Source organism: Pygocentrus nattereri, chromosome 2, assembly GCF_015220715.1.
Source record: "Pygocentrus nattereri isolate fPygNat1 chromosome 2, fPygNat1.pri, whole genome shotgun sequence".
NCBI classification, from domain to species: domain Eukaryota; kingdom Metazoa; phylum Chordata; class Actinopteri; order Characiformes; family Serrasalmidae; genus Pygocentrus; species Pygocentrus nattereri.
The window spans coordinates 33,180,555-33,207,541 of NC_051212.1; the positions used below are offsets into that span (position 1 = coordinate 33,180,555).

A 26,987-nucleotide genomic window follows, 5' to 3' on the forward strand; every position below is an offset into this window, starting at 1 on the left:
GAGACTTATGTACTGAGAGCAAAACAGGCCAACACTAATTTAGTGTGCAACACTATATAGTGAAAATATAATAAAGTTAATGAATTTAATAAAGAAGCCAGTTACAACACTGCATTGTAATTGATACCATTCTAGTACTATTATAGACGCTAATAGTAGTATTAATATATGAACATTGTATTATATTTATTATAGTTATATAAAATTATATGATTATGTGACTAGTTTTCAAAGTAAGCAGACTTTGCATAGTGAATAACTGTTTATTGGCCTGTGTGTTCTGCAATGGACCTTTCTAACAACAAACCCTTACACACTATGAAGAACCAGGTTATAGATCAGTGATCAGTGAGTTAAAGGAGTATTTCCTGTTGGTGAGGCCTGCTGCTCAAACAGCCAAGTAGATACAGGTCAGAAACTTTGAGACATTCACTTTTATCAACACTCCCCTCCCTCTTACACCCACTATAAGTTTCAGCTCGTTACTTGCATTCAGTCTTCAAACTTAAACCAACCCAGAGCTAATTACATACAAAGAAATGATCTTTTGAATTAATCATCAGTGGATTAAATATTCAAATTAGTTTTTGCTGTACCTGCTTAACAACACAAGATGTTGCTTAATTATCACTTGTAAAGTTATTTGGCATGTGGTAGCATGTTTGTGAGTGAGCAAGTAGAATAGTGGCAAAAAAACAGCTACTGTACTATAAATTCCCTTGAACAAGTTCTGTTTGAACTGTTAGTCTATGCACACCTTTAGGAGTTTAGTTGGTATAGAAAATAAAATGAGTTAAATATATTCAAGTAAATCAAATACAAATATCATTTTAATAATATAAGTCAAGGTAGCAAAGCAATTCCAGTTGTTCACATCTGACATTTTTAAAATGTTCACTTGAACTGACAAGTAAGTTAAAGCAGCCTTAACTTCAGCCTTTGACGCAACATCTATTCAAGCATACATCACTCTAGAGTGAGAAAGTAGGAGAGCTATGTGGTCATGGGTGAAAAGAACTGGACTGGTGTTTTTGAGTTTCCTTACAGCTACTGGACCAATAACAGCAGTGCACACCTTCAAAATGTCCAATCAGGTATGACACAGGGCTGGTGTTTCCACTGTATGAAGAAGTTGCTCATTACTTCACTGTCTCAGTGTCTGGCAACAATGATTACACTCCTCACCACTCTCTGCCTATTTACTACAGGTGAGTGACATTTTGAACCTGTTTTTATAAAATACCAGTACTATGTATACATATATATATATATATATATATATATATATATATATATAAATAGAAACATATAAATGTATATACAGTCCCATGCAAATAAAAAATGGGCCAAACCCAACATTTAACGGTCTTAACAACAGATGATTTGAAAAATAGATGAAGTAACTTAGTATAGAGTCATTAATGTTCCACTGAGCTTTGATGACTTCACAGTTGAAAACCATTACAGAGCGAGTCTGAGTGTAATCTGAAACCAAATATTGTGTACATATTCTGTTTGGTTAAAAGATTTAAATCTGGACTGTGACCAGGCCAAAAACATCAGTAAAACCTTTAGTGTTTTGGGCTTGGCCCTTTTTTGCACTTACACTGTGTATTGTTAAAGCCAATTAAAGCATTGCACACTTTTTGTTTTCAGTGAACACTGAAATGTCTGAGCTTCACGTACGAACTGTGAGGAGTGGAAGTAATGTTACCATAAAATGTGACCAGAACATGGACAATGACAACAAAAAATATTTATCTTGGTATAAGCAGAGTTCAGGAAAAGTGCCAGAGTATGTTGTGAGATCGTTTCAGGGGATAAGATATGCTTCAGGTTCTAATGATGGACGTTTCACTGTGGACGAAGAAACATTTGATCTCACTATTAACGCAAAGAATGAAGAGGATGCTGGACTATATTTCTGTGGAAAAGTAAAGGCAAATGTTGTAGAGTTTGGATCTGGGACTCACTTGCTTTATCAAGGTCTGCATCACCTTCTAACTTTACTGTAACACTTCTTAACTTTTAATCCCATTTATTTTATTTTATGTTCATTTGCGCTCCACACCACTCACTGTTAGCATTATTTCTGTCTGTTATTCTTATTAATTCATTTCAAAGGTGAGAAGATCCATCATCCTGTGACTGAAATGGTGATCAAGACTGGAGACTCTGCTACTCTCCAGTGTTCAGTACAGTCTCTTAATTCAAACTGTTCAGGAGATCACAGTGTGTACTGGTTCAGACATGGATCAGGAGAATCTCATCCAGGAATCATTTACACTCATGGAAACAGGAGTGATGAGTGTGAGAAAAGCTCTGAGACTGATTCTCCTACACAGAGCTGCGTCTACAAACTCCCCAAGAGAAACCTCAGCCTCTCTGATGCTGGAACTTACTACTGCGCTGTGGCTGCATGTGGGCGGATAGTGTTCGGAAATCAAACTAAAGTTAATGTACAAGGTGAGACTTTAGATAGAATAGAGCTTCTGTTCTGTAATGGAATTTTTTTAGCATGCTAAAGTTTTTACATCTTTTTAATAGAAGCAGCTCTTGTTTACAAATACAGTATCTGATACTAATACAAGGTATACCTTTTTTATCATTACAGAAAATAACAGCTGGATTGTTATCACCTTGACAATACTGAATGTAATATTTGCTATTGTGATCATACTTCTGATTGGAGTTCTACTAAAGAATCATCGGAATGGTTAGTTTTTGTTATTAGATCCACGGTAAATTATATTCGCCAAAATTGATTTCACTTATTACATGTGAACGTTATTACATTACTTACTTATTTTTCATAAAGGTACTTTCAACAGCCATCTAAGCTACACTGACCAGGTAATCGTGTCCATCATATACATTCATTTACATCACATGAATACAGATCTGTCCTAGAATCTGCAGTAAACATATTGTTATAATTGTTTATATAATGTCTGAATATTTGCTGGTTACATTTTTTTCCATGTGGTCTGTAATGGACTGTAATGACTCTTGTTGTATCTCAGGCTGAAGACACAAAAGTCTTAAACTATGCTGCCCTGAATTTTGCTATGAAGCCTTCCTCCTCGAGACCACCCAGAGTCAAGACAACTCAAGACATGAAATATATCTCTCCTCCAGAACACAGGACGAAAAACAAGACGTGTATTCACAGGTCAAACATAGCTGATGGGAAATGGGCACAGACAGCATCACCAAAATTGAATATTCACCACATTGGAACATGATTTGCTGATTTGTAAGCACTGATTGGCTGTCTTTGTGGAGGGGGTGGAGTAGGGAAGTGGTCATTGTGCCTTGTTGGAGAGCTCAACAGTAGTTCCAACAAAACACAAAAGAGAGAGATGTTCAAATTTATGCTTGTTTATGATGAGATATTGTTTATTGCCAGATACAGTGAATAAATCCTTACACATGTTTTGCCCTGGTCTGTTCTTTTTTCTTGTGTAATCTAAGAGCTTCTATATTTTCAGTCTATGATTCAACTGCCAAATGCTCACCGTCACAAACAGAAGAGTCATGACACTACTGAAACTTTACCAAATGTTTCTGTAGTGACTGTTTTGGTAGTGACAATTTTAGCATATTTTGAGCTAAAAAACAATAACAAGCCAGAACATGTCTAACAGACACTGCTTTTAACAGTAGTACCCATGAATTCATAATATTTTTTCATTAAAACACACAAAGTTTACTTATTTGCAGAAAACAGTGTTTTGGTGGTGAACATTTTTAATGTTACACACTAATTTTCAGACTTTGGGACACATTTCCTTCAAAACAGTGGGATCTAACTGCTCACCATGTGGCCATTCAAGTCATCTTGATCACTTTCTACCATATCCACAAAAATGAGCTGAAAAAATGACCTGTTGCAATAAGAATCAACGGAACAAATGTTTACATTGTTGTCGTTACTTGTAATGCTGATTAACTTGAGATGCAGATGCTGTATTTTAACCTCACATTTCTACAGTGCTGTAAATCTCCTTGAACAAGTTTCTGTTTGAATTAACTCTCTGAAAACTCTCTGGGATTTGAGGGCAGTTTCTTGATTTTTGCATATGTTCTTAAATTTGCATTTAAAGGCACCTGCATACGGGCAGCACGATGGCGTGGTGGGTAGCGCTGTCGCCTCACAGCAAGGAGGGCCTGGGTTCGATTCCCCAGGTGGGTGATCAGGGTCCTCTCTGTGTGGAGTTTGCATGTTCTCCCCGTGTCTGCGTGGGTTTCCTCCGGTTTCCTCCCACAGTCCAAAGACATGCAGTCAGGCCAATTGGACATGCTAGATTGCCCCTGGGTGTGAGTGTGTGAGTGTCTGTCTGTCTGTGTCTGTGTGTCTGCCCTGCGATGGACTGGCGCCCCATCCAGGGTGTATCCTGCCTTCCGCCCGAAGACTGCTGGGATAGGCTCCAGCACCCCCCGCGACCCTGACGGAGAAGCGGCTTAGAAAATGGATGGATGGATGGGCACCTGCATACAACTTGATACTCATATATCAAATGCTCAGAAGAATCTCAGCTCTCTCTGTAACAAGGCCCTTTTGACCCGGGGCACCGTTTAAATAGATAATCGGGCCAGAATAGTGAAAAATGAAATCTGGTTTTAGAAATTCTCAATATCACTTGTGAATACACAGTTTTACTCTTAAGGATGAATTGTTTAGGCACTTGAAATGGATTTGTCAAAGTTTTTGGTTCACAAAAGTGGTGGAATGTATGAATAAAATAGTAGATAAGTGTTTTGCTCATTTATACTTTCCAAAACTGCTGCAGCAGCTTCAACGTCTGAGGACACTCTTACCTGTGTCTGAGGCCACTGATTGAAAAATGAAGTGGTTTCAATGTGATGGATACGTCCTTAATGATTTCCTGAGTGTCCATTTACATGCAAGATATAGACAGACGCACAAATCCACAAATTACAGGCGAGAGGCAGATGGCAGACACAAGACTCTACCAGTTAGACACAGTGAGAGGCAGATGGCATGTGTGTCAACATGTTTTCATTGGCTAATAACTCCAGGTGTGAGTCATGTATGATCTCGTGATGTGATGGAGTGGAAAAGGAAGACTACAGATTTGGGAACCATATATCTGTGCAGTATTATCACAAAGATGTTACTAAAACACAGAGAAACAGTTAATTTGATAATGCAGCACATTTGAACTGACAAGTTGAAGGATATGTAGAAAACAAAACCAACATTTTACATGTTTCTTTTCATTTTATCATCCCTTAAAATGTGAAGTCTCACTTATTTTGGTGTATTTACTTAGTGTGATTCTACAGGCTGTTTCTTGTTCAGTAAGATGAAGGTAAACATCCAGCCCCTCCACTGGGCATCCACTCACACCCAACCAGCCTTCCTACCTTTACCGTCTCAGCTGCCATTTTACACACAGATGTCCCTAAAGAACAAAGAGGAAAACAGTGAAGATGTTTTACATGTGGAAAACGTCATATTTCTGTCAATGTCTGATTCAGCCAGCTCTTTGCGTAACAGGCTTTTTTATTGTTAATTGGACCATATATTGTAATCACTGTAGTAGGTTGTGCACATAGTTAAGGCGATAGTCATTATAATTATTATTATTATTATTATTATTATTATTAATAATAATAATAATAATAATAACGTGGATTTTAATCCTTACTGATGGAATCAGAAAAAAATATTCCTTGAATGTATTTTAAGCTTCAAATATCTTCCTAAATCTCAAGAGCTGTTACAAAACACAATGTTAACTGCTGTCAGCTTGATGCTAACACAACACTGAAAAATCACTACAGGCTAGCAGAAATTAGCATTACCATTAAGTTCAACTTATTATTACCATAGTGGAGCTACATACAAAGCATATTCCAAGTTTTCTACAAATATTGCTGTGTAATGGCAAGTTTTGTTGGGAAGTGCTCATGATTTTTTGACTATATCTGGTTCTCATCAAAACAATGCTGAAAACATGGGGAGTAAAGAGTACTGAAAATCCCTACTCAAGTTCAAGTACTGTTCTTGTAGTTTACATTTACGGCATTTGGCTGACACTCTTATCCAGAGCGACTTACAATTTGATCATTTTACACAGGTATGCCAAGGCGGTGTTAGGAGTCTTGCCCAAGGACTCTTATTGGTATAGTGTTGGGTGTTTTACCCAGTTGGGGATTGAATCCCACTCTACAGTGTAGAAGGCAGAGGTGTTAACCACTACACTAACCAATCACCATGTGGTAGTGATAATTTACTCAAGTACAAGTAAAAGTATTAGTAAATAAAATTACTCAAGCAAGAGTAAATGAGTAGTTCATTAAAAACGACTTAAGTTCTCAAATTATTTAGTTACTTTTTCACATTTCCGCTGTCACAACCTGAACATATTTCTAAGCTGACTCGGCTACATCATTGGCCATAATCTAGTACAGAGAAACACTAAAGAAAAACATGATAATATGTGGGGGAAAACGTTCTGAGAGCTGAGACCCCACCTGAGATCACAGTATGCTGTGCTAGTGCGCATCCACAACACCTTTCTGTGAGCTGTGTGAGGAACAAGGTTTACATTAAACTGCAAGCATTTCACGCTTAGTTGATTACATAAGGCTTCCTAGTTCATCTGTTTACAGTAAAGTACTTTACTATTTAAAGTTAATTTAAGAGAATTAAAATTATGGGTAGGTTGCTTCATTTTAGAGAGAGAGAGAGAGAGAGAGAGAGAGAGAGAGAGAGGACAGGAACAGAGAGAGAGAGAGAGAGAGAGAGAGAGAGAGAGAGAGAGAGAGAGAGAGAGAGAGAGAGAGAGAGAGAGAGAGAGAGAGAGGACAGGAACAGAGAGAAGAAGAAGGGAGGGGCAGTGAGAGGAAGAGAGTCAGACAGACAGACAGAGAGAGAGAGAGAGAGAGAGACAGAGTGAGAGAAGAAGAAAGGGGGAGGCAGTGAGAGGAAGAGAGTCAGACAGACAGACAGACAGACAGACAGAGAGAGAGAGAGAGAGATAGAGAAAGAGAGACAGACAGAGAGAGAGAGAGAGACAGAGAGAGAGACAGAGAGAGAGAAGAAGAAAGGGGGGGCAGTGAGAGGAAGAGAGTCAGACAGAGAAAGAGAGAGAGAGAGAGAGAGAGAGAGAGAGAGAGACAGAGTGAGAGAGAAAGAGAGAGAGAGAGAGAGAGAGAACAGGGAGGTGGAGAAGGATCAGTTAAGGCCAATCAGCCTAAATAATGACAGTGTGACTGAATCACTGTCCAGAGCTGATGAAGAACCTGTATTAGGCTAGATTTTTTATCACAGCCATTCAAAACTAGGCTGTACTTTAAACAGGTAAACTGTGGGCGACACCTGTTAACTAAAGTAGCTGACAGACACTTGTAATGGGATTAGCTAGCTCGGCTAATGCTCCCTCAGACTGGAGTTGAGCCGTTTTCTTTAGTTCATGTTAAATAAATGCCCAAAACATAGCACTGAGACAGCTCTTCTGAGAGCCTTAAATGATCTTTTAATGCATGCTGATGCTGGTGAGGTATCACTTTTACTTCTTTTGGACATTAGCACAGCTTTTGATACCATTGATCATGGTATTTTATTGGAAAGGTTGAGTCAATGGGCTGGAGTTTCTGGGACGGCACTAAAATGGTTTTATTCCTACTGATCAAACAGGTCATTTTTGGTGTCTGTGGGTGACAGGATGTCTGCCCCTGCATCTCTCAGCAGTGGGGTGCCACAAGGGTCTATCTTGGGTCCACTTTTATTTTCTTTATATATGCTCCCTTTAGGGGACCTTATTCAAAGATTTAATGTTTCTTTTCATTTTTATGCTGATGATACAGAGATATATCTATCTGTCAAACGAAATGACACTGGTAGATTGGCTAATCTTACCAACTGTCTGATGTCTCAAAATTTTCTTAAACTAAATGATGAAAAGACAGAGGTTTTAATTGTGGGCTCTGAGGAAATGTCCAAAAAGGTGCAGTTAGCTATTGATTGTGCTGGTTTAAAGGCAAAGCCCTTTGTGAGAAATATCAGTGTGACTTTTGACTCCCACCTCAGTTTCTCCTTTCACATCAAGAAGCTTCTTCAATCCTGTTTTTTTCAACTTAGAAATATTAGTCAAGTTCGAAATTTCCTGCCCTTTTCTGACATTGATAAAAATATTCATGCTTTTGTCTCCACCCGTTGGTCCACTTCAATGCCTTATTTACTTGTCTACAGCTTGGTCAATATGCAGCTGCTCGTCTTCTCACTAGGACAAAGCATAGGGAACATATTACACCAGTATTGGCTTCTCTACACTGGTTGCCTGTAAGCTACAGAACTAATTTTAAAATTTTAATGCTTACTTATCAGGCTGTTCATAACGAGGCTCCAGCATACATTACTGAGCTCCTACGTCCTCTTCATAGTGCGAGAACTTTAAGGTCTTCGAATCAGGGCTTCCACGTTCCACGTTCTAACTAAAAATCAAAGGGGGAACGGGCTTTTGCAGTTTATGGCCCAAAATTGTGGAATAATCTTCCTACTGATGTCAGACTCTGAATCAATTGAGTTTTTTTTTAAATGTTTAAAGACTTATTTTTATTCTCTTGCTTTTAACAGCTTTTGATCAATATGCTTTATAAGTCGGTGTGCATTTGAGTATTTAATCTGTGTGTATTACTTATTTGAGTATATGATCATAATGATCTTAATTGTCTTGTATTTTATTTGTAAGTATTTTGTAAAGCACTTTGTGAGCCACTCTGGAAAAGTGCTATATAAATAAAGTTTTACTTACTTACTAACCTACTTAAATGAATACAGATGGCCATTTGGACACAGTTTGTTCCTCGTATGAGCTAGTTCAGTTCTCCTCTGTCCTTCTTCACTAAACTGGACACCTCTGTGGTGCTTTTTCCTTTTTGTTGAATCTTTTAAATTTAATTGCACTTTGTTATTATTAGTTTAAGAGCTGATACACCCATCATTTATGTTTAATCTGTGCCACTGTGAAAATTAAAGTAGCAAAGTAAAAGTATGTCATTAAATAAGAACTCAAGTAAAAGTACTGTAAACTAATCCTACTCCAAAAAGTACTGTTACAGGGAAAACTGTACTCGATTACAGTAAAGACAGTAAATGTAATTTGTTGCCTACACGTCTGAAAACATGTATGTGATCTCTCTATACCATGTGTCAGGCTCCAGTCCTCGCAGGCCAAAACACATCAGTCTTCAGCACACTCAGAGTCTTAGATGAGGGTAAATGGTAATCTCCACAGGCCTGGAAAGTGCAGCCACTGTTAAGCTCTCCTACATGGAAATGAACAGCATCCTTTACCCCACCCCCTTCTACTGAGACTGACAATCAGAACAGAGGTCATTATCAAACATAAGGACCAAGCAAAAACTGACCTTTTATTCACAGTGGAGTAAATGACAGAGTAAAACACATCTTGTAAAAACCTGAATGAAAGTATTATTGGTTTTATAGAAGAATAAAGATGAATGTTCTCACACTCTTTTAACAAAGCTTCCTCATTTGTTATAGTAATGTTTCAACCACTGCAGTCCTTATCAGGTAGCTATGTTTTATAATCTATTCAGGTGTCCTTCAAACAGCAGTGGGAGCTGTATTTAACTGAAAAAATAGACCTCCTTAAAGTCAGCAAACTTAACAGTCTTTCTCTGGTGTAAAGCGATACTGACCACTTCCCAGTGTAGGTCAATACCAATGAAACACACATCCGCAAGCGTTTCAGATAAAAGATGTGCACGCAAAAAGGCTTCACAGAAGTGTGTGACATGCTTGTAGTTTTAAAGGCTGAACCTGTTACCCAGAATAAACAGCAACTTCCTGCTAGCCCTCACTTCTCCACTGCAAAGGTTTACAACTATTGTCATTTTGTTAACATACCCCCTTATTATGTAACTCCATCTATTGTGAGTGAAAATCACTCTATAGTTAAGATATAAAGATGTACGAGAGACATGTGGCTTTGTGTGGAAAGAACCTGATGATGTTTTTATATTTCCGCACGACTATTAGACCAATGAAAACAGAGCTCACTTGTCCAATGTCTAATCAGGTGTGACACGGGGCTGGTGTTTCCACTAAACTTCAACAGAGCTCAGTATTTCTCTGTCTCATTGTCTGAGCAGCAGCAATGATCACACTCATCACTGCTCTTTGCCTATTCACTACAGGTGAGTGACATTTTCTAACACTATATTTCTACAGTTATAATACTATATTTCTACTGCTAATGAGAGTACTGCACATTTTTTTCAGTGAACACTGACACCTCTGAGCTTCAGGTACAAACTGTGAGGAGTGGAAGTAACGTTACCATAAAATGTGGCCATAAAATGGACAGTGACAGTAAAACTGTGTTTTTAGCTTGGTATAAGCAGAGTTTAGGAAAAGTGCCAGAGTATGTTGTGAGATTGTTTGGGGATGAAAGGAAACCGAGATTTACACAAAGTTTTAGTAAAGAACGTTTTACTCTGGATGAAGAGGAATTTGGTCTCATTATTAATGGAATAAAGGAAGAGGATGCTGGAACTTATTTCTGTGGAAAAGTAAAGCATAATGTTATAGAGTTTGATTCTGGGACTCTTTTACTTTTTGAAGGTAAACTGCACTTTCTAACTTTACTGCAATATCTGTAACTTTTATTTCTGTTCATTTCATTCCACTTCAAGATTTTAAGTTTATTGTGTATTAAGTTTTCATTCCTTTGTTGTTCGTATTATTTCTGTTTTGTTTTTGTCAATTGATTTAAAAGCTGTGAAGACTGACCAACATCCTGTGACTGAAATGGTGATCAAGACTGGAGACTCTGTTACTCTCCAGTGTTCAGTAGAGTCTCTCACTCCAGACTGTGCAGGAGATCACAGTGTGTACTGGATCAGACATGGATCAGGAGAATCTCATCCAGGAATCATTTACACTCATGGAAACAGGAGTGATGAGTGTAAGAAAAGCTCTGAGACAGATTCTCCTACACAGAGCTGTGTCTACAAACTCCCCAAGAGAAACCTCAGCCTCTCTGATGCTGGAACTTACTACTGTGCTGTGGCTGCATGTGGACAGATACTGTTTGGAAAACCAGCCATAATTAATGTAAAAGGTACGACTTTTGAGAGAACAGAGCTTCTGTTCTGTGATGAAATTTCTCTGGGTGGTGATTTTGTTGAAGCAATTTTTGTTTATCATCTGATACCAATGTAGCGCTTATATTTTCTGTCATTTCAGAAAATAACAGTTGGAGCTTCATCATCTCAATAACACTGAATGTAATATTTGTCATTGTGATCGTGGCTCTGATTGGAGTTCTACATAAGAGTCGACTAAACGGTCAGTTTTTTTCTTTCTAGAGTTGATTTACAATCATTTCACCAAAATGAAATCACATTATTTCTCTTTAAAGGTGCTTCCAACAGCCGTTCAAGACACACTGATCAGGTAATCATATCTACTATCTCTGATCTTATTACTTCACTTAACGCATTTGTTCCAGAATCTGTACAGCTGCTGTTATAACTGCAAATTACGACAGTGATATTGTTTTTACTCTTCCTGTAACATCTGCTCTCTGTGTGGCCAGTAATGGACTGTAATGGCTCCTGTTTTCTCTCAGGCTGATCACACAGGTCTCTTCAATGCTGTCCTGAGTTTTGCTAAGAGAGTGAAGGAAAGTCAAGACCTGTATTCACAGGTGGAATATAGCTGAGGGGAAACGGTGCAGACAGCATCACCACAATGGAGTCATCCTCAGATTTAGCAGAACATTTGTGTTCTAATACAAGTTAGATCATGTTCATCAATCAAAGCTGATAGTTAAAGAGATCCACCTACAAAGAAAGAACTGCTGTGGGTCACAGCTTCTTCAGTCAGGCACGGCTACAAGTAACCAATGTATTGTAATTAAGACTCATTTAATCTGTGTACTGGATCATTTGTACATCAACTGCAAAATCCTGTCTCTTTTATTTTGTGTGACTATGTTCAATAAAATAATTTATGTTTCTTAAAAAAATGAAAAATGTATTGTGTTTATGTTTAATTGAGTTGAATTAAGTAATACACAATACTTATTCTGTTTGAAGTTCATTAGCACTGGATGTCAGTGTAAAGTATGTAAAAGTCCTGTGATTAAAGTTTTCCCACTGAGAATATTTATAATATTGTAGCTTTGGCACAAAAACACCAGAAGATGCCATTTTTCTGCTCAAGGAAAATGCTCTTTTATTGAACAAAGCACCCAAGGTCTCTGAATAGCAGGGAAACTAGCAGTGAAGGTCACCTATGGCCATACCACAACCGCCCACAGTGACCACCGCTCAACCACACACGGCTTAATTTGCATAAATCACCATTAGAGCTCCCCTTGAAAAGCTTGTGGCGGATGCCATGATAATTTTCTCTTGAAATATGGAGACTTTTATCTACTACCTTTAAAGACTTTTGTATATTATGTGACGTGGAGCGAGGAGGTGGAAGCATTCGCTGACAGAGGTGGACGAAGTACACAAATCATGTACTGGAGTTAAAGTAGAGATTCCCAAGGTAAAATATTCCTCCAGTAAAAGTAGAAGTCTTTACTCTAGACCTCAACTTGAGTAAAAGTACAAAAGTATTTGGCTTCAAATGTAATTAAGTGTCAAAAGTAAAAGTACTAAAAGAGTAATTATGGCTCTGATGTCCTGTTATCATTTTTATAACAAGACTCGCTTCATGAACTCATTTTAGGTGAAAATCCTCCAGTGTCTCTCTTGGTAAACCAGTCTTTTAATAGAATGTCATTAATTAGTGACGCTGACGTCTATTAAAATGATCATAAGCACAGAACACTGGAGGTAAACAGTTTCCATTAGGGAGAACCGAGTGGCTCTGAAATCACTTTTACAAACAAGCAAAGTTTCAGTTTAAGATTACTTTGTAAATTAGTTACAAGTTGAAAGAAAAACTTGCTTTAAACTCAATTTCACAAATGAGTTTTCCTTTACTGTATTGATCTGTAGGGTCTCTGTTCATAAACATAAACTAACCCCAACTAATTTACTATAAAATGAAAGTGTTTGTTTGAATTCAGAAAAAAGACACATCAGTCACGACTGCATATGTGGACATATTTCTATATTGTGGTCCATTTACACAAAGTTAGGTTAGTTCATCATTTATGTGACGTATGTGCTCAGAAATTTTTACGCTGCTGCGCTGATGTTGAACCGTGTGGGTTGCACTGGGTTGGTATGACCAAAAGGTCAAAACAAGTTCAGAACAAAGTGACCGCTGTGCCCTGATTGGTGTTCTTGCTTTGCGCTTCTTTTGTTTTGACATGTTACGTTTTTATACACACAAAAACCAAAAGGACCGACAGATTTCTCAAAGTGTAGCGGAGTAAAAAGTCAGATATTTGACTTTGAAATGTAGCAGAGTGAAAGTAAAAAGTCGCTCAAAATGGAAAAACTTAAGTAAAGTACAGATACATAAAAAACTACTTAAGTACAGTAACTAATTACATTAACTTAGTTACTGTCCACCACTGTACACTGAGATAAGTGACTTTTATTATGGGCAAATCCAGGGTCATAGTCACAACTGTCGAGGGTTAAACAACCAGCACGGAGAGAAGGAGGGACAGACATGACAAAATGAATAGGATCAACAAACAACAGAGGCCGGAAGAAACAAACACCAAACGATTCCAAACACTTCAAACAGTACAAAGACCAGCAACCAGACGGGAAAACACAGGGCTTAAATACATAAGGGAAAACGAGGCACAGGTGGAAACACAGGTGCAGACGATCAGGGGTGGAGTAACCAAACAACACGAACACATGGACAGGACTGGGAGGGGCCAATCATGACACATTTCATGCCTGTATCATTCACAAACGTGGTCCCTGACTCTGCTGAGATGTTAGAATGAGTCTTATCTATAGAGTCTTGTGGGTAATGATGTTGCAGGAGGATATTAATCTAAATTCAAAGACAACAGATCGTTATTTTTAAAGAGGTTGTACTTTACTGGTTTTATTTTACTGGTTTTGTTCACTTTATGTCTGAGTGGAGGGGGTGGAGAAATGGGTGTGGCCATTGTGCTGTGTGAAAGAGCTCTACAGTGGAGCAAAGACCAGAGACTTGTTAACCCTTTACTATCTGAGGAAATGTTTCAGCTTTGACACTAGTGCACAGTGACGCAGTAAACATCTTGATATTATACACTCCATTTTGCTGCATAACTCTGGTGATGTTTTTTTCTTATCATTCTATTTGTATTTTCAAAACCAGTTTAACACGTGTGCTTAACTATAATAGACTAGTCAGCTACAGTACTGAGTAAAATGACTTGCTGTCTGACACGCTTTGTAAATATGAGGAGAAGAGACGATCAGAGCTAAATGTTATCAGTTTCTGTTTAAACTGAAAAGGAGATAATTTATAATAGAAAAAAACATATGTCATAGTTGTACATCTTTGTATACTTTATACCTTCTTGCAGGTTCCCTTTGCCAAAATACCAGCACTGTGTCTTCTCTTATAGCACTGGATGAGATAAAACACAAGGGACCACAGGACATTCCTCCATTCAAAGTCTCCCAAAGTTGGAATGTTAACCTCCTGGCACAGTCGGGCAGATTTTGATGTAAAATAACCCACTAATGGATCATATATTCTAACAAGGCTGCCAGGGTCTCAGGGTCCCATAAGAAGGCACTGGAGGTTTTATGTGCATGTCTTTTTTTTGCCGAACCCACTTTTGTTACATTGCTGTGAGAAAGTATTTGCCTATTTGTGCATATTTGTCATGCTAAGTGGCGTCGGCTCCTCATATAAAAAGAAAAAGAGCAGGTTTCCACTGTGAATCAGTCCATTTCACATCAGCTTGTACCCAGACATTGTTAGCATATGACTTTCACTGTGCATTGTACAGTCTTCACTAAAGCTCATGCAGTGATCATCACAGAAACAGAATGGTTTCAGTCCCTTAACATCCCAGTCTTATGACATACTCGGGCTTATTATTGAGTAACTACATAGACGATAATGCAAACTGGTGGAGTTTTTGTTAGCTATAGAGGTGTTTAGTGAAACTTTGGACTTGCAAAGCGTTTTGTCTGCAAAGAACTGTATGATATTTCCTTACAACTGCTGGACCAGTGAAAACATTGCTCATTTTCAAAATGAATGAAGGAGTTCAACAGACATTACCGTCACTGTCTCATTGTCTGAATAGCAACAGGGATCACACTCATCACCACTTGTTGGCTATTTAGTATTATTATTACTATTCTTTGGCAGATTTCTTTTTTTTTTTTTTTTTTTGTTTGTGCCTGTCTTGTCTGGCAGATTTGCAATCAGAATTATGGTCAGACTGCATTACTGTGCCAAACAAATTTACTTTTCCAAAGTGAGCACTATAGATTATTGGGGGGGGGGGGGGGGGGTAAGAAAGGGAAATAACAAAAGGGCAGAAAGAACACAGCACAAATACAAATGCCACGGCGATGGTTCACCAACTGCTGCTCCTGAGAAAAGAGAAGAAAGTGTACCTGAGACGTACAGCACTTGGAAAGACTGCACAAATGACTGTGATGTATGTGTATGTGTATGTGGGTGTGTGTGTGTGTGTGTGTGTGTTTGTGAGTGCAGTACAGTATAAATTTGTCACAAGATGCACTTAATTGCGAGGGCAGAAAGCTGCGACAACATCCCCCCAGAGGCCAGAGAGACCAGGGAATCCCGCCCGCCGCGGCCCCCCCAGGAGCAGTGGAGACCCTGGGCCGCACCTCCCAGTGACCCCTGCATGCCCATCCCAGCGGAAGAGAGAGGGGGACTCCGGACAGCACCCCCCCCCCAGCAGGTCCAGGGGAACCAGAGGAACCAGAGCCGCCCCCAGGATGCCCCCCATCACGAGGTAGCAGCAAAGACCCAGCGCCTCATACGCCCGAGAGCCACCCACCACCCAGGGGGCGAAAGGAAAGCCCACCCAGTACCGGCTTGTATATGGATGCATACATGGGACGAACATGCACATGTGCGGGAGGGCACACAGAAGGGAAGAATGCGCGCGGGCGCACAGACGCCCACACCCACCCAAACATACAATACCGCACGACCGGCACCGCCGTGGGGGCCCGGGCAGCAACCCCAGGATGCCAGGACGCCCCCGGCCCAGCCCCCGCACCGGGGTACAACCCCCCGCCCTGGCAGGGAGCAGGACACGGGTGAGGGATGACCTTCCCACCCTTCCACCCCCAGTGAAGTGTTGAGTGCAGGAGTTGAATGTGGGGTAGTGTGTGATACTGTGGTGTAGTTAAAATTGGGGTGCCAGGTGTGGGGGCAAACATGGGCAGAGCCCCGGGCCACTGGTCTGCGGTGTCCATCTACACCGTCCCCTCAAAAACCCTAAATGTCTAAAGTGCAGTAAAAACTGAGGGACAGACAGTCGTCAGGAGACGAGTGAGGCCATGACAGCGGGTCGATTCGCCATTAATTAATCCTTACATCACATTACTTCAGCATTCATTGCTACTTTAAATGTCTGTCCAAGTAACATCATGATACTATGAATTCATGATTAAGAACAGCCTATGCACACTTCATGATAAATCACAGCAGAAACTTAAGTGGGCATATTGGTTAGGCCTAAAACCAAGGCTGCTTATTCAAAGACATGTGTAGACAGTTCCTATAAACAACAGAACATAATATGTGCATATTAAGAGTGTCTGTCTTATTGTTATATTATTATACTACATTTTAAGGTGCCAAAATGGTTCTTTGTGGAGCAGTGCCATGGAAACCCACTCTTAAATCTCAAAACAACCAGCAGGTAAGGTGCAAGTGTGTAAGACTTAGTTTAGTTGAATAAAAACTGATTTGTTCTTGAAAATGTTTCCGAAGGACAATCAAAGGGAACTGAGCCATTCAGACGTTTAAATTCTATGCAGCCTAAACATTCACTGGTAAAAGTAACTAAACTTGGTGACACTTTATTTAGAGTGGTCCTGTTTAGATGAAACAAACACTCAACGGAATCTCCGTAACATGCCAAAAACATATAAGGGTTAGGATTAGGTTTTGGGTTGAGTTTAAGGTTAGGGTTAGGATTAGGGCCAGGGATAGGCTTAGGTTTTGGGTTCAGGTTAAGGTTGGGTAAGGTTAGGTTTTGTGTAATGGAAATAACATATCAATACATCTACTTAATGTAAGTAATGTATCAACAAAATATCTACAAAATATTTACTTCATTCTATTCAGATGCTTCACTACTGCTACTTCACTGATATGTTGTTGGTGTGCTACTGATACCCTGTTTGTTAAGCATCTACAAAGGACCACTCCAAAGTGTTACATATACTTTTATTGAGCAGGTAATTAACCCCTATATCATGACAGGAATTAGCTGTTCTGTAATGATCAAATAGCAACACTAGACATGATATGACTGATAACCACTGTAGTACAGCTCTAACATAATAGCTAATTAGTCGACCAAGTAAACCATGAACGTCTTGGACTTTGTTTCTGTGGTCTTATTAACTTCTGTCAATGACTTTCCATCACAGATATTGATGAAAGTGCACCGTTTAATGTAAAATATTACCGAAAATAAACAATACCTTCACTCACTCTTTGTAAAATGTGTTTAACAGTCATCTACTTATGAAATAATGATCATTTCACAGGGTAACAGGATGCCATGACTAGATCATGAGACATATGACAGCCTAGCTTGTCGTTAAACAGCAGTGTTGTGGTTGCAAGTATCTTTTTTGTTTACTCCCTTTTTAAGATGCTTGCCACACACAGGAAGCAGCAGTATTCCATGATAGCAAAGTGAAGTTTACCTTTGGAATAGAATGTTTTTGGGTTTTTTTTGTTTGTTTTTTTTTTTGCCTTTTGCTACAAATAGCATGCAGGATGTTTCTTGTTAGAAACACCACAAAATGCAACATTCCTCCTGTACTGTGCAGTGTATAGGTACATAATCTAAACAGCACAGAAAACTACTTGAGGTTTACTTGCTTTTATTCAACACAAATAAATACCATACATGCCAAGCAAATCTTTAGTTTAGATGAACAAAAGCAACATTTTCCATGAATTCAAACCTCAAAAACACTTCAAATAAACGTTTGCCCTCTTTTTATTTTGGCTTTGAAATGAACTGAAGTAGCTACGCTATGCTAGTTTAGGCTGTGCTACCTAAGAGCTACACAGAATTAGAGCTCAGCATAACAACACTGTCAGGCCAAACATCAATTGTGTGACTGGTTGCTGATTAAAATCAATTAATGTGGCTTTCAGTCACACAAACCAAATGACTTTACAGTACATTTCTTTAGCATGTGGCTGCATGTTTATCAATCTGCAAGTGCAATGGATGATAAGGACTGAGCTACAGTTCTGAAAATCTCTTCCAATGAGTTCTATACAAATCTTCAGAAGCTGACTTAATATAAAATATTAATAATAGGAAATATCATTTTTTAAATCTTAATATGATCGGACAAATAAGTAAAACCAGACACAGTGAACAAAACTGCATCTTCACAATACCTACCACTACCACACTTCCTGTCCCACTAACTCACACTAACCCAGCCTTCATACTTTCACCATTACAGCTGCAGTTTCACATACAGCCATCTCTGATAAGCAAGAGTGTATATCAGTCAAGTAATAAGAAGTGGCTTAACTGGACCATATTCTGTCATCATTAGAGTAAATTGGGCATAAAGTTAAAGGGAATCAACATCATTCAGAGACAGGCTTTGAATTAAAATCTTTACTGAAGGAATGAACATCCAAACTATAATATCCAGAGTAAAAAAATGTGTTATGAGACTTATGTACTGAGAGCAAAACAGGCCAACACTACTTTAGTGTGCAACACTATATAGTGAAAATATAATAAAGTTAATGAATTTAATAAAGAAGCCAGTTACAACACTGCATTGTAATTGAGACCATTCTAGTACTATTATAGACGCTAATAGTAGTATTAATATATAAACCTTGTATTATATTTATTATAGTTATATAAAATTATATGATTATGTGACTAGTTTTCAAAGTAAGCAGACTTTGCATAGTGAATAACTGTTTATTGGCCTGTGTGTTCTGCAATGGACCTTTCTAACAACAAACCCTTACACACTATGAAGAACCAGGTTATAGATCAGTGATCAGTGAGTTAAAGGAGTATTTCCTGTTGGTGAGGCCTGCTGCTCAAACAGCCAAGTAGATACAGGTCAGAAACTTTGAGACATTCACTTTTATCAACACTCCCCTCCCTCTTACACCCACTATAAGTTTCAGCTCGTTACTTGCATTCAGTCTTCAAACTTAAACCAACCCAGAGCTAATTACATACAAAGAAATGATCTTTTGAATTAATCATCAGTGGATTAAATATTCAAATTAGTTTTTGCTGTACCTGCTTAACAACACAAGATGTTGCTTAATTATCACTTGTAAAGTTATTTGGCATGTGGCAGCATGTTTGTGAGTGAGCAAGTAGAATAGTGGCAAAAAAACAGCTACTGTACTATAAATTCCCTTGAACAAGTTCTGTTTGAACTGTTAGTCTATGCACACCTTTAGGAGTTTAGTTGGTATAGAAAATAAAATGAGTTAAATATATTCAAGTAAATCAAATACAAATATCATTTTAATAATATAAGTCAAGGTAGCAAAGCAATTCCAGTTGTTCACATCTGACATTTTTAAAATGTTCACTTGAACTGACAAGTAAGTTAAAGCAGCCTTAACTTCAGCCTTTGACGCAACATCTATTCAAGCATACATCACTCTAGAGTGAGAAAGTAGGAGAGCTATGTGGTCATGGGTGAAAAGAACTGGACTGGTGTTTTTGAGTTTCCTTACAGCTACTGGACCAATAACAGCAGTGCACACCTTCAAAATGTCCAATCAGGTATGACACAGGGCTGGTGTTTCCACTGAATGAAGAAGTTGCTCATTACTTCACCGTCTCAGTGTCTGGCAACAATGATTACACTCCTCACCACTCTCTGCCTATTTACTACAGGTGAGTGACATTTTGAACCTGTTTTTATAAAATACCAGTACTATGTATACATATATATATATATATATATATATATATATATATATATATATATATATATATAAATAGAAACATATAAATGTATATACAGTCCCATGCAAATAAAAAATGGGCCAAACCCAACATTTAACGGTCTTAACAACAGATGATTTGAAAAATAGATGAAGTAACTTAGTATAGAGTCATTAATGTTCCACTGAGCTTTGATGACTTCACAGTTGAAAACCATCAGCGAGTGAGTCTGAGTGTAATCTGAAACCAAATATTGTGTACATATTCTGTTTGGTTAAAAGATTTAAATCTGGACTGTGACCAGGCCAAAAACATCAGTAAAACCTTTAGTGTTTTGGGCTTGGCCCTTTTTTGCACTTACACTGTGTATTGTTAAAGCCAATTAAAGCATTGCACACTTTTTGTTTTCAGTGAACACTGAAATGTCTGAGCTTCACGTACGAACTGTGAGGAGTGGAAGTAATGTTACCATAAAATGTGACCAGAACATGGACAATGACAACAAAAAATATTTATCTTGGTATAAGCAGAGTTCAGGAAAAGTGCCAGAGTATGTTGTGAGATCGTTTCAGGGGATAAGATATGCTTCAGGTTCTAATGATGGACGTTTCACTGTGGACAAAGAAACATTTGATCTCACTATTAACGCAAAGAATGAAGAGGATGCTGGACTATATTTCTGTGGAAAAGTAAAGGCAAATGTTGTAGAGTTTGGATCTGGGACTCACTTGCTTTATCAAGGTCTGCATCACCTTCTAACTTTACTGTAACACTTCTTAACTTTTAATCCCATTTATTTTATTTTATGTTCATTTGCGCTCCACACCACTCACTGTTAGCATTATTTCTGTCTGTTCCATCCATCCATCCATTATCTTCCGCTTGTCCGGGGTTCGGGTCGCGGGGGCAGCATCCTAAGCAATGAAGCCCAGACCTCCCTTTCCCCAGCCACTTCCACCAGCTCTCCAAGGGGGATTCCGAGGCGCTCCCAGGCCAGCTGGGCGATATAGTCGCGCCAGCGTGTCCTGGGTCTTCCCCGGGGTCTCCTCCCAGGTGGACTCGCCTGTGACACCTCCCGAGGGAGGCGTCCAGGAGGCATCCTAACCAGATGCCCGAACCACCTCAGCTGGCTCCTCTCGACGTGAAGAAGCAGCGGCTCTACTCCGAGTCCTTCCCGGATGACTGAACTTCTCACCCTATATCTAAGGGAGAGTCCAGACACCCTGCGGAGGAAACTCATTTCGGCCGCTTGTATTCGCGATCTTATTCTTTCGGTCATTACCCAAAGCTCATGACCATAGGTGAGGGTGGGAACGTAGATCGACCGGTAAATCGAGAGCCTTGCCTTATGGCTCAGCTCTTTCTTTACCACAACAGACCGGTAAAGAGCCCGCATCACTGCTGACCCAGCACCAATCCGCCTGTCAATCTCCCGCTCCCTTGTACCATCACTCGTGAACAAGACCCCGAGATACTTGAACTCCTCCACTTGAGGTAAGAGCCTATCCCCGACCCAGAGAGGGCTCTCCACCCTTTTCCGCCTGAGAACCATGGTCTCGGATTTAGAGGTACTGATTCTCATCCCAGCCGCTTCACACTCGGCTGCAAACCGATCCAGCGAAAGCTGAAGTTCGCGGCCTGATGTCCCCAATAGGACCACATCATCTGCAAACAGCAGTGATGTGACCCTGAGGTCACCAAACCGGACACCCTCCATCCCTTGACTGCGCCTAGAAATTCTATCCATAAAAATTATGAATAGAATCGGTGACAAAGGGCAGCCCTGACGGAGTCCAACTCTCACTGGGAACGAGTCTGACTTATTGCCGGCTATGCGAACCAAACTCCAGCTTTGTTTGTACAGGGCCTGAATGGCTCGTAGCAAAGAGCCATGTACCCCGTACTCCCGAAGCACCTCCCACAGAATACCCCGGGGAACACAGTCGAATGCCTTCTCCAGATCCACAAAGCACATGTGGACTGGTTGGGCAAACTCCCATGAACCCTCCAGAATCCTGGAGAGGGTGAAGAGTTGGTCCAGTGTTCCACGACCAGGGCGGAACCCGCACTGTTCCTCCTGGATCCGAGGTTCGACTATAAGCCGGACTCTCTTCTCCAGTACCCCTGCATAGACCTTGCCAGGGAGGCTGAGGAGTGTGATTCCCCTGTAGTTGGAACACACCCTCCGGTCCCCTTTTTTAAAAAGAGGCACCACCACCCCAGTCTGCCAATCCAGTGGCACCGCCCCCGATGTCCACGCAATGTTGAAAAGACGTGTCAGCCAAGACAGCCCCACAACATCCAGAGCCTTGAGGAACTCAGGGCGGATCTCATCCACCCCTGGAGCCTTGCCACCAAGGAGCTTCTTAACTACCTTAGCGACTTCGGCCTCAGTAATGGACAAGTCTATTCCTATGTCCCCAGACTCAGCCTCCTCACTGGAGAACATGTCGGTGGGATTGAGAAGGTCCTCAAAGTATTCCTTCCACCGCCCAATGACGTCTTCAGTCGAAGTCAGCAGCACACCATCTCCACTATATACAGTGCTAGTGGCACACTGCTTTCCCCTTCTGAGTCGCCTGACGGTTTGCCAGAATCTTTTCGGAGCCGACTTAAAGTCAGTTTCCAAGGCCTCACCAAACTCCTCCCATACACGGGTTTTTGCCTTGGCAACAACTGAAGCCGTAGATCGCTTGGCCTGTCGATACCTGCCAGCTGCCTTTGGTGTCCCACAGGCCAACCATGCCCGGTAGGACTCCTTCTTCAGCTTGACGGCATCTCTCACCTGGGGTGTCCACCACCGGGTTCGAGGATTACCGCCCCGACAGGCACCAACTACCTTACGGCCACAGCTACAGTCAGCCGCTTCAGCAATGGAGGAACGGAACATGGCCCATTCTGAGTCAATGTCCCCCACCTCCCCCGATATCTGGTCAAAGTTCTGACGGAGGTGTGAGTTGAAGATCAATCTGACAGGTTCTTCTGCTAGACGTTCCCAGCAAACCCTCACTATGCGTTTGGGCTTGCCTGGTCTGACCGGCATCTTCCCCCACCACCTGATCCAACTCACCACCAGGTGGTGATCAGTTGACAGCTCAGCTCCTCTCTTTACCCGAGTGTCCAAAACACATGGCCGCAAGTCCGATGACACGACTACAAAGTCAATCATTGAACTGCGGCCTAGGGTGTCCTGGTGCCATGTGTACTTATGGACATCCTTGTGTTCAAACATGGTGTTCGTGATGGACAAACTGTGGTTTGCACAGAAGTCCAAAAACTGAACACCACTCGGGTTCAGATCAGAGAGGCCATTCCTCCCAATCACACCCCTCCAGGTCTCACTGTCATTGCCCACGTGAGCGTTGAAGTCCCCCAGTAGGACAATAGAGTCTCCAGGAGGAGCACTTTCAAGCACCCTTCCCAAGGACTCTAAGAAGGCTGGGTACTCTGAACTGCTGTTCGGTGCATAAGCACAGACAACAGTCAGGACCCGTTCCCCAACCCGAAGGCGTAGGGAAGCTACCCTCTCGTCCACCGGAGAAAACCCCAACATACAGGCACCGAGTCGAGGGGCTATGAGAAAGCCCACACCTGCCCGCCGCCTCTCACCATGGGCAACTCCAGAAAAGAATAAAGTCCAGCCCCTCTCAAGGAGATTGGACCCAGAGCCCAAGCTGTGTGTTGAGGTGAGCCCGACTATATCTAGCCGGTATCTCTCAACCTCGCGCACCAACTCAGGCTCCTTCCCCGCCAGTGAGGTAACGTTCCAAGTTCCAAAAGCCAGTTTCAGCAACCGAGGATCAGAACGCCAAGGCCCACGCCTTCGGACACTGCCCGATCCACAACGCACCGAACCCCTACTACTGCCCCTCCCATTGGTGGTGGGTCGATGGGAGGGGGGACTCATGTAACTCCTTCGGGCTGGGCCCGGCCGGGCACCATGAGTAAATGCCCGGCCACCAGACGCTCGCTGGCGAGCCCCTCCCCCAGGCCTGGCTCCAGGGTGGGGCCCCGGTAACCCTGTTCCGGGCAGGGTACACAAGTCCTGTTTTTCTGTCTTCATAGGGGTTATTATGGATCACACTTTGTCTGACCTGTCACCTAGGACCAGTTTGCCATGGGAGACCCTACCAGGAGCTTTTGCTCCAGACAACATAGCTCCTAAGATCATTCAAGCACGCAAACCCCTCCACCACGATAAGGTGGTGATCCAAGGAGAGGTATTTCTGTCTGTTATTCTTATTAATTCATTTCAAAGGTGAGAAGATCCATCATCCTGTGACTGAAATGGTGATCAAGACTGGAGACTCTGCTACTCTCCAGTGTTCAGTACAGTCTCTTAATTCAAACTGTTCAGGAGATCACAGTGTGTACTGGTTCAGACATGGATCAGGAGAATCTCATCCAGGAATCATTTACACTCATGGGAACAGGAGTGATGAGTGTGAGAAAAGCTCTGAGACTGATTCTCCTACACAGAGCTGCGTCTACAAACTCCCCAAGAGAAACCTCAGCCTCTCTGATGCTGGAACTTACTACTGCGCTGTGGCTGCATGTGGGCGGATAGTGTTCGGAAATCAAACTAAAGTTAATGTACAAGGTGAGACTTTAGATAGAATAGAGCTTCTGTTCTGTAATGGAATTTTTTTAGCATGCTAAAGTTTTTACATCTTTTTAATAGAAGCAGCTCTTGTTTACAAATACAGTATCTGATACTAATACAAGGTATAACTGTTTTATCATTACAGAAAATAACAGCTGGATTGTTATCACCTTGACAATACTGAATGTAATATTTGCTATTGTGATCATACTTCTGATTGGAGTTCTACTAAAGAATCATCGGAATGGTTAGTTTTTGTTATTAGATCCACGGTAAATTATATTCGCCAAAATTGATTTCACTTATTACATGTGAACGTTATTACATTACTTACTTATTTTTCATAAAGGTACTTTCAACAGCCATCTAAGCTACACTGATCAGGTAATCGTGTCCATCATATACATTCATTTACATCACATGAATACAGATCTGTCCTAGAATCTGCAGTAAACATATTGTTATAATTGTTTATATAATGTCTGAATATTTGCTGGTTACATTCTTTTCCATGTGGTCTGTAATGGACTGTAATGACTCTTGTTGTATCTCAGGCTGAAGACACAAAAGTCTTAAACTATGCTGCCCTGAATTTTGCTATGAAGCCTTCCTCCTCGAGACCACCCAGAGTCAAGACAACTCAAGACATGAAATATATCTCTCCTCCAGAACACAGGACGAAAAACAAGACGTGTATTCACAGGTCAAACATAGCTGATGGGAAATGGGCACAGACAGCATCACCAAAATTGAATATTCACCACATTGGAACATGATTTGCTGATTTGTACGCACTGATTGGCTGTCTTTGTGGAGGGGGTGGAGTAGGGAAGTGGTCATTGTGCCTTGTTGGAGAGCTCAACAGTAGTTCCAACAAAACACAAAAGAGAGAGATGTTCAAATTTATGCTTGTTTATGATGAGATATTGTTTATTGCCAGATACAGTGAATAAATCCTTACACATGTTTTGCCCTGGTCTGTTCTTTTTTCTTGTGTAATCTAAGAGCTTCTATATTTTCAGTCTATGATTCAACTGCCAAATGCTCACCGTCACAAACAGAAGAGTCATGACACTACTGAAACTTTACCAAATGTTTCTGTAGTGACTGTTTTGGTAGTGACAATTTTAGCATATTTTGAGCTAAAAAACAATAACAAGCCAGAACATGTCTAACAGACACTGCTTTTAAGAGTAGTACCCATGAATTCATAATATTTTTTCATTAAAACACACAAAGTTTACTTATTTGCAGAAAACAGTGTTTTGGTGGTGAACATTTTTAATGTTACACACTAATTTTCAGACTTTGGGACACATTTCCTTCAAAACAATGGGATCTAACTGCTCACCATGTGGCCATTCAAGTCATCTTGATCACTTTCTACCATCTCCACAAAAATGAGCTGAAAAAATGACCTGTTGCAATAAGAATCAACGGAACAAATGTTTACATTGTTGTCGTTACTTGTAATGCTGATTAACTTGAGATGCAGATGCTGTATTTTAACCTCACATTTCTACAGTGCTGTAAATCTCCTTGAACAAGTTTCTGTTTGAATTAACTCTCTGAAAACTCTCTGGGATTTGAGGGCAGTTTCTTGATTTTTGCATATGTTCTTAAATTTGCATTTAAAGGCACCTGCATACAACGTGATACTCATATATCAAATGCTCAGAAGAATCTCAGCACCGTTTAAATAGATAATCGGGCCAGAATAGTGAAAAATGAAATCTGGTTTTAGAAATTCTCAATATCACTTGTGAATACACAGTTTTACTCTTAAGGATGAATTGTTTAGGCACTTGAAATGGATTTGTCAAAGTTTTTGGTTCACAAAAGTGGTGGAATGTATGAATAAAATAGTAGATAAGTGTTTTGCTTATTTATACTTTCCAAAACTGGTGCAGCAGCTTCAGCGTCTGAGGACTTTCTACACACCACTCTTACCTGTGTCTGAGGCCACTGATTGAAAAATGAAGTGGTTTCAATGTGATGGATAAGTCCTTAATGATTTCCTGAGTGTCCATTTACATGCAAAATATAGACAGACGCACAAATCCACAAATTACAGGCGAGAGGCAGATGGCAGACACAAGACTCTACCAGTTAGACACAGTGAGAGGCAGATGGCATGTGTGTCAACATGTTTTCATTGGCTAATAACTCCAGGTGTGAGTCATGTATGATCTCGTGATGTGATGGAGTGGAAAAGGAAGACTACAGATTTGGGAACCATATATCTGTGCAGTATTATCACAAAGATGTTACTAAAA

The 26,987-nt window shown here is 40.4% G+C and overlaps 3 protein-coding genes across 4 annotated transcripts; all 3 read left to right on the forward strand.

The window, feature by feature from the left end:
* The first annotated feature begins 1,159 nt into the window (after window positions 1-1,159).
* On the forward strand, window positions 1,160-3,438 carry LOC108411026. Its single transcript, XM_017682391.1, has 6 exons — window positions 1,160-1,208; window positions 1,657-1,986; window positions 2,125-2,466; window positions 2,615-2,716; window positions 2,819-2,853; window positions 3,024-3,438. The coding sequence occupies exons 1-6, from the start codon at window positions 1,169-1,171 to the stop codon at window positions 3,243-3,245; spliced, it is 1,071 nt and encodes a 356-aa protein (XP_017537880.1). The 5' UTR covers window positions 1,160-1,168; the 3' UTR covers window positions 3,246-3,438.
* Window positions 3,439-10,119: 6,681 nt separating this feature from the next.
* Window positions 10,120-11,983, forward strand: LOC108416293. Of its 2 annotated transcripts, none has more exons than XM_037535097.1 (6): window positions 10,120-10,194; window positions 10,280-10,621; window positions 10,776-11,120; window positions 11,246-11,347; window positions 11,421-11,455; window positions 11,631-11,983. In XM_037535097.1, exons 1-6 carry the CDS (start codon window positions 10,155-10,157, stop codon window positions 11,721-11,723), a joined length of 957 nt encoding a protein of 318 aa, XP_037390994.1. In that variant the 5' UTR covers window positions 10,120-10,154; the 3' UTR covers window positions 11,724-11,983. The 2 variants fall into 2 exon arrangements, with proteins under 2 accessions (XP_037390994.1, XP_037390999.1); XM_037535102.1 differs by having other exon boundaries at window positions 11,434-11,455; window positions 11,631-11,758.
* An 8,025-nt stretch (window positions 11,984-20,008) lies between these two features.
* Window positions 20,009-25,680, forward strand: LOC108411022. The gene is made up of 6 exons (XM_017682386.2): window positions 20,009-20,057; window positions 20,520-20,849; window positions 24,367-24,708; window positions 24,857-24,958; window positions 25,061-25,095; window positions 25,266-25,680. Exons 1-6 carry the CDS (start codon window positions 20,018-20,020, stop codon window positions 25,485-25,487), a joined length of 1,071 nt encoding a protein of 356 aa, XP_017537875.2. The 5' UTR covers window positions 20,009-20,017; the 3' UTR covers window positions 25,488-25,680.
* Window positions 25,681-26,987: the final 1,307 nt, after the last annotated feature.

Excerpts from the sequence above, each read along its gene's own strand:
- LOC108416293 (XM_037535097.1), top strand. The coding sequence starts at position 10,155 with ATGATCACACTCATCACTGCTCTTTGCCTATTCACTACAG. Across the intron at positions 11,121-11,245 it reads AGCCATAATTAATGTAAAAG|AAAATAACAGTTGGAGCTTC; the intron begins GTACGACTTTTG and ends CTGTCATTTCAG. Across the intron at positions 11,348-11,420 it reads ACATAAGAGTCGACTAAACG|GTGCTTCCAACAGCCGTTCA; the intron begins GTCAGTTTTTTT and ends TTCTCTTTAAAG.
- LOC108411026 (XM_017682391.1), top strand. The coding sequence starts at position 1,169 with ATGATTACACTCCTCACCACTCTCTGCCTATTTACTACAG. Across the intron at positions 1,987-2,124 it reads GACTCACTTGCTTTATCAAG|GTGAGAAGATCCATCATCCT; the intron begins GTCTGCATCACC and ends TTCATTTCAAAG. Across the intron at positions 2,854-3,023 it reads ATCTAAGCTACACTGACCAG|GCTGAAGACACAAAAGTCTT; the intron begins GTAATCGTGTCC and ends GTTGTATCTCAG.
- LOC108411022 (XM_017682386.2), top strand. The coding sequence starts at position 20,018 with ATGATTACACTCCTCACCACTCTCTGCCTATTTACTACAG. Across the intron at positions 20,058-20,519 it reads TCTCTGCCTATTTACTACAG|TGAACACTGAAATGTCTGAG; the intron begins GTGAGTGACATT and ends TTTTGTTTTCAG. Across the intron at positions 20,850-24,366 it reads GACTCACTTGCTTTATCAAG|GTGAGAAGATCCATCATCCT; the intron begins GTCTGCATCACC and ends TTCATTTCAAAG.